This window comes from Pteronotus mesoamericanus, unplaced genomic scaffold, assembly GCF_021234165.1.
Source record: "Pteronotus mesoamericanus isolate MK-2021 breed Mesoamerican mustached bat unplaced genomic scaffold, CSHL_Meso_final scaffold_125, whole genome shotgun sequence".
Lineage (NCBI taxonomy): Eukaryota > Metazoa > Chordata > Mammalia > Chiroptera > Mormoopidae > Pteronotus > Pteronotus mesoamericanus.
In genome coordinates, this window is record NW_026555304.1 from 827,875 (window position 1) to 839,964 (window position 12,090).

The window sequence follows — 12,090 nt, forward strand, 5'->3', positions numbered from 1 at the left end:
TGAGATAAGAGAAGAAATCAAAAAATTCCTGGAAACAAATGAAAATGAACAGACAACTCTCCCAAACCTATGGGACACAGCAAAGGCGGTCCTGAGAGGGAAGTTCATAGCAATACAGGCTTACCTAAAAAAGATAGAAACATATATAATAAAAGACCTAACACTACAACTTCAAGAACTGGAGAAACAACAACAAATAAATCCCAGAGCAAGTAGAAGGAAGGAAATAGCCATATTAGAGCAGAACTGAATGACATAGAGATGAAAAGAACAATTCTCAGGATCAACCAATCCAGGAGGTGGTTCTTTGAAAAGATAAATAAAATTGACAAGACTTTAAGCAGACTCATCATGATAAAAAGGGAGAGGACCCAAATAAGTAATATCAGAAATGAAAGAGGAGAAATAACAACTGATACAGAAATACAAAGGATTGTAAGAAACTACTATGAAGACTTATATCCAAGAAATTTGAAAACCTTGTAGAAATGGACAAATTTCTAGAAAAATATAATATTCCAACACTTAAGGAGGAAGAAACAGAAAGCCTGAACAGACCGATAAGAGCTAGGGAAATTGAAGCAGTAATCAAGAAACTTCCAGCACGTAAAAGCCCTGGACCTGATGGTTTCATAGGAGAACTTTACAAAATATTTAAGGAAGAGCTAAATTCTGTTCTCTCAGACTATTCCAAAAAAATCCAAGAGGAGGGAAGACTCTCAGACTCTTTTTATGAGTCCAGCATCACCCTAATCCCAAAACCAGATAAAGACCCTAAAAAGAAAGAAAATCACAGGCCAATTTTGCTGATGAACATAGACGCTAAAATCCTGAACAAAATATTGGGAAACTGCATCCAGAAATAGATTAAAAAGATTATCAACCATAATCAAGTGGTATTCATCCCAGGGATGCAGGGATGGTTCAATATACGCAAATCAATAAACGTAATACATCACAAAAATAAAAGGAAAGACAAAAACCACATGATCATCTCGATAGATGCCTAAAAAGCATTCGATAAGGTACAGCACCCATTTATGATCAAAACACTCAGCAAAATGGGAATAAATGGGGCATTCCTCAACGTTATTAAGGCCATATATGAAAAACCTACAGCCAACATCATACTCAGTGGGCAAAAACTAAAAGTTTTCCCACTAAGATCAGGAACACAAGAAGGATATCCACTTTCACCGCTTCTCTTCAACATGGTACTGGAAGTCCTAGCCACAGAGGTCAGACAAGAAAAAGAAATAAAAGGCATCCAAATAGGAAAGAAGGAAGTAAAACTATCATTGTTTGCAGATGACATGTTAGTGTACATAGAAAACCCTGTAGACTCCACCAAAAAACTCCTCAACCTAGTAAGTGAATTTAGCAAAACAGCAGGATACAAAGTCAATATTCAGAAATTAAAGGCATTTTTGTACACCAGCAATGAAATAGAAGAAGAAACCAGAAAAAAAAAATCCCATTCGATATAGCAAGAAGAAAAATAAAGTACCTAGGAATAAATTTACCAAGGAGGTAAAAGACCTGTACGCAGAAAACTATACAACATTGAAGAAAGAAATTAAGGAAGACACAAATAAATGGAAGCATATACTGCGCTCATGGATTGGAAGAATTAATATCAAGATTTCCAAACTACCCAAAGCAATTTATAGATTCAACACAATCCCTATTAAGATACCAATTACGTATTTCACAAAAATAGAGCAGACATTTCAAAAATTTATATGAAATCATAAACAACCCCGAATAGCCGCAGCAATTTTGAGAAAGAAACACAAAGTAGGAGGGATCACAATACCAGTCATCAAACTGCATCCAGATTGATGCCACTATACTCAAAGCAATCTGGTACTGGCACAAGAACAGACCCATAGACCAGTGGAACAGAATAGAAAGCCCAGAAATAAGCCTAGGTCTGTATCGGCAACTAATATTTGACAAAGGGGGCAGAAGCATAAAGTGGAGTAATAATAGCCTCTTCAACAAATGCTGTTGGGAGAGATGGACAGCTACATGCAAAAAATTGAAATTTGATCACTAGCTAACACCATACACAAAAATAAACTCAAGATGGATAAAAGACTTAAACATAAGTGGTAACAGCATAAAAGTGCTAGAGAACATTGGCAGGAAACTCTCAGATATCCCACGCAGCAATTTTTTCACTGATATGTCTCCTAAAGCAAGGGACATAAAGGAAAGAATAAACAAGTGGGACCTCACCAAAATAAGAAGCTTCTGCATGGCTAAAGAAAACATCAGCAAAATGAAAAGGGAGCCAGTTCTATGGGAAAATATATTCGCTAATGATACATCAGATAGAGGTTTGATCTCCAAGATATATAAAGAACTCACTTGACTCCACTCCAAAAAGGCAAATGATCCAATCAAAAAATGGGCAAAGGACCTGGGCAGACGCTTTTCCAAGGAGGAGATACAGAGGGCCCAGAGGCATTTGAAAGGATGCTCAGCATCACTAGTCATCAGCGAAATGCAGATCAAAACCACAATGAGCTACTACCTCACACCGGTCTGAATGGCCATCACAAACAGTTCAACAAACAACAGGTGCTGGCGAGGTTGTGGAGAAAAGGGAACCCTAGTACACTGTTGGTGGGAATGCAGACTGGTGCAGCCATTGTGGAAAGCAGTGTAGAATTTCTTCAGAAAGCTGAAAATGGAACTGCCTTTTTATCCAGTGATTCCTCTGCTGGGACTATACCGTACAAATTCCAAGACGCCAATTCAAAAGTACCTCTGCACCCCAATGTTCATAGCAGCGCAATTTACAATAGCCAAGTGTTGGAAGCAGCCTAAATGCCGAAGGGTAGATGATTGGATCGAAAAATTATGGTACATTTATACAATGGAATACTATGCAGCAGAAAGAAATAAAGTACTACACTTCGAGACAGCATGGATGGAACTAGAGAGCATTATGCTAAGCGAAATAAGGCAGGGGGCGAAGGACAAATACGGTATGATCTCACCTATAAGCGGAACCTAACCAACAAAACAAAGATGCAAGGAAAATAAGACCAGCAACACTGAAGGAAAAAGAAATCAACAGAGACAAGAGGGAAGGAGAGAGGGGTGGGCAGGGGGAAAGGCAGGGAACGGGCAAGTCAAGGGACGTATAGCAAGGACTCATGGATAAAGCCAAAGTGGGGAAGAACTGAGGCAGGGAGAGGGAGGAGGGGGCAGGGGAAAGTGGTGGTGGGAAGGCAGAGACAATTGTATTTGGAAAAATAAATAAATTAATTAATTAAAAGAAAAACCAAACTAGTAACATTAAGGTTTCTTAAAAATAATTTGTTAGATAATACTTTTTAGCAACATTGGAAAAACCCACCAAAAGAGAGCCATTAGAAGTTTTTGTCACTTGGTCCCATATTCATCATAATTATTTCTAAGTTCTCATTCTTCACTAATGTTAAGTCATTCTCTCTTTCTACTCTTATATGTTTCTCTCCAGTAGCAGTGTCATTACACATCCCTCTGACATAGCCCATGTCCCGATTCCACCTGCTGATTTTCCAGAGCAGTCTGCCATCAAGTTCTTTTGGCCTTTTTGAAAGAAAAAAAAAAAAAAAAAAAAAAGACAAAAGGGAAGTGTGGAATTAGGTCAATAGCCAGCTTTTAGGATTAACCACACTCATCTGCTTTCACTCCAGTAACAATGGAGGAAGAAAACTTACCATAAAAGTTCAACCTCTGTACCATGGTCTTGACTGCATATAACTTCCCTTCATGAAGACTACAACTAAGAATTACCCACCCCCTCAGATCTCACAAATTTTGCCTCCTTATCACATCATTCTATCAGCATTCAAATGTCCTCTATTGTTGCACATCTTAAAACAAAAACTATCCTTGGTCTCAGATCTCCTGCTGTGTCCTTTTTTTTTTTTTTTTTAAATAACCTTTTCAGTAACACTTCTAGAAAGGAACTTTTTTTGCTTCCTTCAGTCTCTTCTTGACACATCCCAATTAGATTTCTGTCCCCAATATTTCATTGAAATTTCTCTTACCAAGGTCTCCAACAACTTCCCTATCGCCAAAACCAAACTCAATTTTCTGTTTTCATACTTTCAACCATGGACTTAAGTGGGTCTTAAAGGGTTTTCTCATGATTATGCTGTCATGGTAAGCACACTTACCTAATCCTTTTTTGGATTATGCAAATAAGCTCTGAGATTATAAAAACTGCCAAATGAAACTTCTTGCTATACTTACTATAATAGTACTACAGTATTCTCTTTATGAAAAAGAAAAAAATTGTTTTATTCCCAGAATTAGTTATGTCTCTGAGCATCTGATTATAAGCATGTGTCCCTCAATGACAGGGATAAATTCTAAATGTGTCGTTATGTGCTTTTGTGGTTGTCCTAACATCACAGAGACACTTATACAAACCTAGATGAAACAGTCCATAACACACTTTGGCCATATGGTATACAGTATATGCGGCTGTAGTAGACAGAAATGTCATGACAAGGCACAACTGTACTATGAAACATATAATTGGCCTGCTCCCCTCTCAGAACTCTTGAAGTTCAAAATCAAATTCATGACTTACCTCAAGTGTAATACAGCATACATTTTAATCCCTTAAAAATCTTCATCTTGTACTTATTTTCCTCTCCATTAAAAAACTATAATTTACAGTAGCATTTTTAAAGTATATTTTATTGATTATGCTATTACAATTGTTCCAATTTTTTTCTCCCCTTTATCTTCCTCCGCCCTGTACCTCCACACCCTTCTACATTCCACCCTCCCACTCCCCTACTCTGGTTCATGTCCATGGGTTGTACATACAAGTTTACAAGTTTTTTGGCTTCTCTATTTATTATACTATAATAAATAGTATAATAAATACTGTGTATTTTGTACCTACCAATAATGCCTCTTATTTCCTATACCTTTCCCCCCATTCTCCCCTCTTCCCTTTCCTGCTGATAATCCTTCATGTGATCTCCATTTCTGTGACTCCGTTCCTGTTCTAGTTATTTGCTTAGTTTTATTTATTTATTTATTTATTTATTTATTTATTTATTTATAGGTTCGGTTGTTAATAGTTGTGAGTTTGTTGTCATTTTCCTGTTCACAATTTTGATCTTCTTCTTTTAGGTAACTCCCTTTAACATTTCATATAATAAGGGCTTGGTGATGATGAACTATTTAACTTTACCTTATCTGGGAAGCACTTCATCTGCCTTCCCATTATAAATGATAGCTTTGCTGGCAGAGTAATCTTGGATGTAGGTCCTTGCCTTTCATGACTTTGATGACTTCTTTCCAGCCCCTTTTTGTCTGTAAGGTTTCTTTTGAGAAATCAGTTGATAGTCTTATGGGCACGCCTTTGTAGGTAACTCTCTTCTTTCCTCTTGCTGCTGTTAAGATTCTCTCCTAATTTTTAATCTTGGATAATTTCATTATGATGGGTGTTGGTATGTTCCTCCTTGGGACCAACTTGTTTGGGACTCTTTCAACTTCCTGTCTAGTTCATTTGACAGACTGGGGAAGTTTTCTGTTATTATTTTTTCAAAAGGATTTCTAATTTCTTGCTCTTCCTCTTATCATTCTGACACCCCTATGATTTGGATTTTGGAGCATTTAAAGTTGTCTCAGATGTTCCTAACCCTCTCTTAATTTTTTTGAATTCTTGTTTCTTCATTCTGTTCTGGTAGAATGTTTATTTCTTCCTTTTGTTCCAAATCATTGATTTGAGTCCAGTTTCCTTCCCTTCACTGTTGGTTCCCTGTATATTTTTCTTTATTTCACTTTGTATAGCCTTTACTTCTTCCTTCATTTTGTGGCCATACTCAATCATTTCTGTGAGCATCCTGACTGCCAGTGTTTTGAACTCTGCATCTAATTGGCTCGCTATCCCCTCGTCACTTAGTACTTTTTCTGGAGTTCTGATCTGTTCTTTCATTTGGGCCCTACTTCCTTGTCTTGGTGGACCTGTTTGCATTGTAAGGGGCAGAGCCTTAAATATTCGCAAGGGTGGGGCAACCCACTTTGCTTTGTTGTGGTACTGTATGTGGGTGAGGGGTTAGAGAAGGAACAATGCTGCTTGCTCAGCTCTTGCCCCGCTTTCAGTCACTTCCCCCACTACTTACAAGTGAACTATGCCCTTTCAGGTGCTGCCCTGGTGCCGATTCCCAGGTGGGTGGGCTTGTGTATGTTCTAGGACCCCATGGGCCCCTCCAATGGACTCTACTGTGAGACTGGAAGTTTCTCCTGCTGCCACAATCCCCACAGGTTTCTACAGAGATTGTGAGACCCTGGGTTGCACAATCTGTCTCGCTCCCCAGTTGTTCCTCCTGGTTTATCCGCATGAGAATGTGGGACTGCCTGGTCTGCCAGCTACCACCTTGCCATGCGTCCTCTCTGCCCCGGCTGCTGGTCTCTGTCCTTCCTATCAGTCTGGATGCATGCTTCTCCTTTAACTCCTTGGTTGTCAGACTTTCATACAGTTTGATTTTTTGGCAGTTCTGGTTGTTTTTGTTTTTAAATTGTTTGTTATCCTTCTTTTAGTTGTGTGAGAAAGCAAATTTTATCTAGCTATGCCTCCATTTTGGCCAGAAGCCTGCAGTAGCATTTTTTAAAGACATTTAAAAGTTCTTTCAGTATCAAGGCCAGCATAAATAAACACTCTTAAATACAGTTTAAGAAGCAAAATGACACCATTAAGTTCACTGGGGGAGGGAGGATGTCTACTTTGGTCTCCTCCCTAGAAGCTGCTTTTCCAAATACCCTCTTCTCTCCCTTTACTTGTCTTAACATTTCAGAGATTACCACTGACCATATCCTAGGCAAGTTACCTGTCATTTTGTGTTATTTATGCTGAAAACTCTTCTCCTAGATTAATTGATCAATCAACTGATCGATTGTTGGCTGCAGCCCCTCTCTTCTTCCTCCCTCTGCCAGGGGTGAGGGAAGTGGGCATTTGTGTCCAAGGCACAGCGTTTGGGACACTGGTTACATAGAGGCACACTGAGCATCCACATAAACATGATGATCATGAATTGAAATTTTTAAAATAAAACAGGAGTCCATGAGTCCAAGCAGATATAAGTGAATGAATAAAAAAATAGTGGAGAAGAGAGAGCCCCACAAAGCCTTAACATACTGCCCTCCAAAATACTTACTAATTAATGAGTATCAAATACACACATTAATTAAATTTACAGTGGAGAGACCTGGCACATACCATCTTATTAAATGATAAAAGTTAACATCAGTAGAAATCATATGCCAGCTACCATCAAGCATTGGAAAGAACACAGCATGGCTCCAGTGTTATTCCTAATAAAAATGCCTATATTATGAGGAAACATCAGCCAAAATTAAACTAACAGACGTTCTGAAAAGTTACGAGCAACTACTCACTGGTGAAAATGTTTTAGAACTGCACACATGCGAAAGAACATAGGTGGATTGAAGCTTAGAGGAAAGGCACACTAATTACAAAGGGAATTCAGCCATTTTAAAAGTTTTCTTTCTTTTTTTTTTTTTAAAAGATTTTACAAATTTTTTTATGAGAGGGGAAGGGAGAGAGAAAGAGATGGAGAGAAACATTGATCGGTTGTCTCTTGCATGGCCCCAACCAGGGACCTAGCCCATAACCCAAGCATGTGCCCAGATGGGGAACTGAACCAGGACCTCACAGGCCAGAGCTCAATCCATTGAGCCACACCAGCCAGCGCTGACTTTAGCCATTTTAAACACAGCTTTGGCTGGGCTCTCTATCTACATTCATGATATAGTAGTACATGTAATTCTTTATGAATTAAATAACCATGATAACTATATGGTGGCAGGTGTAAAAAGTACTCTAATTTCAAAGAAGTGATACTGAGATACCTGTAACAGCTATAATATAAGAAAATTTGAGATTTCTATTGATGACAGAGTTGGTTAGCTAATACTATTGTAGCTTGTTGCCTACATTCATAATTGAAGAAAATGTTAAATATAAGTCAATGAAAACAAAAATGTACTCTTTTTCTAAGTTCACAGACCCCTTAATTGTATGCCTTGATCTTCTGGGACACGAGGGGTAAGTACCCCTAAAATGGCTCTCTGCTGTTATCAGATAAATATTTCTGTCATATGGCTTAAGTGGAACTTCATGATCTGTCTACCTGCCACCACACCCCCCTTACCCCTATCTTGCACTTCGTGTTTTGCAGCTTGCATTTGACTGAGTAAACCCTTATCTTCAGAGTTCTGCAATGCTATTGCTTCCAACATTCTCATATTTTTGTGTGTGGCAAACTCCCAATCATCTGACAGGTTTAAGTTCAAATCAGTGCTTCAGGAAACCACGACTGTGTTGGACACGCTTTCACTGCTCCTGTAGCACCCACACTTACCACCTTACCAAAGCATACTGTGTGAAACTGTCCTCCCCACGAAACTGGAAGACTTCAACTGTTTCTCAAATCCCCACTATTTGCATTCTGTGTGACACAGAGTAGGTACTTGCAGTAATTGCAGAAGAAAGGCAAAAAAGAAGGAAAATTCCTAATTCCTGTTTCTTGACTTTGAATTCTACCATTAATTCCTGACTAACCCTCTAAATGTAAGCTGTTGGTCACAACGGGAACCTGAAGAGTGTAGGATTTGATTATTATAAAATCACTACTTTTACTGGAAAAATCACTTAGGGTAATGATTGAAAATGAAGAACATTATCACTATTATTATAAGTCTATATGAAGAAGGTCTTATTACCTTGCAATATTAAGTAAATACTAAGTACATAAAATAAAATTTTACCAAGAGATTGTACACATCTATAGTAATTCTCAACTATGCACATGACTCCAGAGTGGTGTTGGTGGTGGCAGTGGTGGAGGGACTAAAGATCCTTCCTCAGAAAGTGTTACCAGAATTGATGAGGTAGAGGGAGAGTTTTCAAACTATAAGCCTCCCCGTCCCTGTTGTACTCCGCCACTGTGCTGAGAGGAATGTGTGGTCATCTTCAAATTCATTGTAGTGGTCAAAGAATGAGATCCACTGTTTTAAATTTGTCCAACAGCAAATCAGGCAACACTGTGTTAATAGATCTTGTGAAGAAACAAACAATCTGATAATAAAATGTTTTCTGTATTCCTTCAGCTAGGCTGAAGAAGGTGAAGGAGATGGGGAGAATTAAAACTGCCACAGCAATATAAAGTTTTTACTGTCATGTTAGGAATTTAAAACATAAATAGGCTGGAAATGGGCCAGAAAAAAAGCAATGAGACAGATGAACCATAATCACACTACAAATTGTTGAGGGTGTAAAAAAGAACTCTTGTTCTCCAGACAGGAGTGAATCCATTCTGAAATGTAAAGTGTGTCTGAGTAGTGGCAGGTCAGAGAGTCACCACAGAGGGCTCCAAATGATAAAATTCTAGGCAGATCAACGCACTAATGGTTTCCTTTGGGACAATTAACCTAAGCGTCCTGAACAGGTTGAATAAAAGGGTTGAGAATACAGGAGAAACCAATGGTGAATAATAAACTGCTTGACATAGATTAACTAACAAAAATGCCATAAAACACTAGAGGACAGATCCTGCCACCTGTGATCAGAAATGGTGTAAGGATGCAGAAGAGTCATTGCACGTTTTACCTATGCGGCATCTTAATACAAATAAAAGATATATTTGTCAATTTTAACTCACAAAGCCTGCTTTCCTCTCTTTTGTTGTGTCTGTTACTGGAGTTTTCATGAGAAAGGCCTAATGTAAATCAAACAAACGAACAAAAAAAAAGAATCCTACTTTTAAGTCCACACAAAAACCTGTTAAAATATCCACAAAATATTTAAAAAGCAGTTTTTCAAATGTTTTATGTAACCATTTTATATTAAACTAGGGAAGTTAATCTTTACCACTAACACAGGGACGTTTTAGAAGAAACACCTTTTACTTAGTGTTCAGAGTCCAATGAAGCATTAAAGTTGACGATAGTGTATTATTTCTTTACCGTTGGTCAAAAAACCTGGAAATTATCAGCCGATTAATTTTTATGGTTGACATTTTTACGATTAAATAATAGTCATCTATTAGGGCAACTTCCCCAGCGTAGTCGTACAAGCTTGGTACGTCGTTTGGTTTGTCCGAGTGGGGCAACTGGACACAACGACCTGTAGACCTGAGAACCCCTTCGTTGACCAGGAAGGGAGAGAGGACGGCGCACCGCGCACAAGGAAAGGAGCAAATTCAGTGCTGCACTAAGACACGCCCACTGCCATCATCACCGAATTTGTCACGCTCGTGACACTTCCCCGAGCTACCCGCACCTTACCCCACTTCTCTACGTCCCCAGCCCCGGCGTCTGAGGAGTTCGTAGGCGCACGTAGAAAGGGTCCCTCCCTACCTGCGCTAGGACAGTGAGTAGGCCCTGCGGCGTAGCCACATTCACGTGGCCGTGGTACCACGCCATTCCCGCTCCTGCAAGTGCCACGCTGGCCGTTGACGCCACCACGGGGCCAGACACCCGCACAGCCCACCGGACGGCAGCCACTCCACGCCATAGCCTACTAACCCAGGCCGCCAGCCGACCGGTCCCAGTAACCACTGCCGCCATCTTTGCGGAAGCACCCACGACCCGATCAGGCGGAAACTCCCGTATCCCTGGGCCTCGCGAGATCCGCGGCCTCCGCCCCGCCTCCAGGGTCTGCGCTGTGCCTGCACTGCGGCCGACTTGGGGCGTCGGGGTCCGCGTCCGGGTCGGGGTCAGGATCGGGGTGACCGTGTTCCGCTGCCCTGCTTGGGCGGAACTGGAGAAGCTCCTTGCACAGCCGGACAGGACTCAAGTCAAAGCCTAGACAGAGCCCTGTGGTGGAGGAAGTGCCCCTGTCTGTAAGGGAGGTGTCACCTGTTGATCACTGAGCGGTAGGGGTGGTGGGGTCAGTCCTGCACCGGAAGTGGCACCGTTATCTGATGGTAATTGTGATGAGCTGTACGGTTTGCCTCCCACGGGCTGCCTCCCACGGGCGCATTCTAACAGTGGACCCATTTCTGAAAGGTTTGGGGCAGGGAACCGAATTCTCTTCAAATTCCCAAGAGCTAAATTTGTTCTTGATGCCTCAAGACTACCTGTATTAACGGTTTCTTAAAGCTGTCCTGTTATTCAGAAGTATGTAGATGCTTTTGCACATGCCATTTAAAAGACAGTGGATCAAGTAAAATACTGACACTATGACTATATTAAACATTTAAGATTATATAGTAATATACATATAAAAAAGTTAAAGGACAAAGAATAGAATAGGAAAGAATTTGCAAGACATCTAAACAAGGGTTAATAGTTTTTGTTTTCAGGGAAGAAATTCTTCAAACATTTAATCAAAAAATGGAAAAAGAATACCAAAAAGTCATTTAAAGCTTTTTAAAAATAATAGAAACAGGCTAGAAATATACAAAAACAGGTTCAGTTTCAACAAATAAAGTAATAAAACATCATTGTCACAATCAGACTAATAAGTATTAAAAATATTGGTAATATCAAGTATTGGTGACTTGATATTGGTGAAAGGAATTAGGTATTCATAGACTCTTTTTCTTCATCTTCTTAAAGCAATATCTTTAGCATATTTTTCAGTGCTGGTTTGGTGGAGGTGTATTGTTTTAGCCTTCTTTTGTCTGGGAAACTCCTTATTTTACCTTCCATTTTAATTGAGAGCCTTGCTGGGTAAACAAGTCTTGGTTGCAGGCCTTTGCTTTCATGGCTTGGACTATTTCTTGCCATTCCCTTCTGGCTTGCAGTGTTTTTGTTGAGAAGTCAGCTGCTAGCTGCACTGGGGCTCTCTTATAGGTTACTACCTCTTTCTCCCTTGCTTGCTTTAGGATCCTCTGTTTGTCTTTGATACTTGCCATTTTAATGATGATGTGTCTTGGAGTGGGCCTCATTGGGTTCCTCTTGAATGGGACCCTCTGTGCTTCCTGGACTTGCAAGACTTTTTCTCTTCTCAAATTAGGCAAGTTTTCCATCATTACTTTTTCAAACAGGTTCTCTATGCCCTCCTCATCCTCTTCTCCTGGTATCCCTATTGTACGGATATTA

General features: G+C 39.8%; 1 protein-coding gene across 3 annotated transcripts in view; it reads right to left on the reverse strand.

Moving 5' to 3' along the window:
- Positions 1-10,632, reverse strand: part of MICU2 (mitochondrial calcium uptake 2) — a 100,175-nt gene extending 89,543 nt beyond the window's left edge. For 2 of the 3 annotated variants that reach the window (XM_054587990.1, XM_054587989.1), the window contains exon 1: positions 10,402-10,632. In XM_054587990.1, coding sequence (XP_054443965.1) covers positions 10,402-10,611 — 210 coding nt within the window. In that variant the 5' untranslated portion in view covers positions 10,612-10,632. The remainder of the gene's footprint in view (positions 1-10,401) is intronic. The other variant, XM_054587991.1, reaches the window with a different exon arrangement.
- Between the last annotated feature and the right edge of the window lie 1,458 nt (positions 10,633-12,090).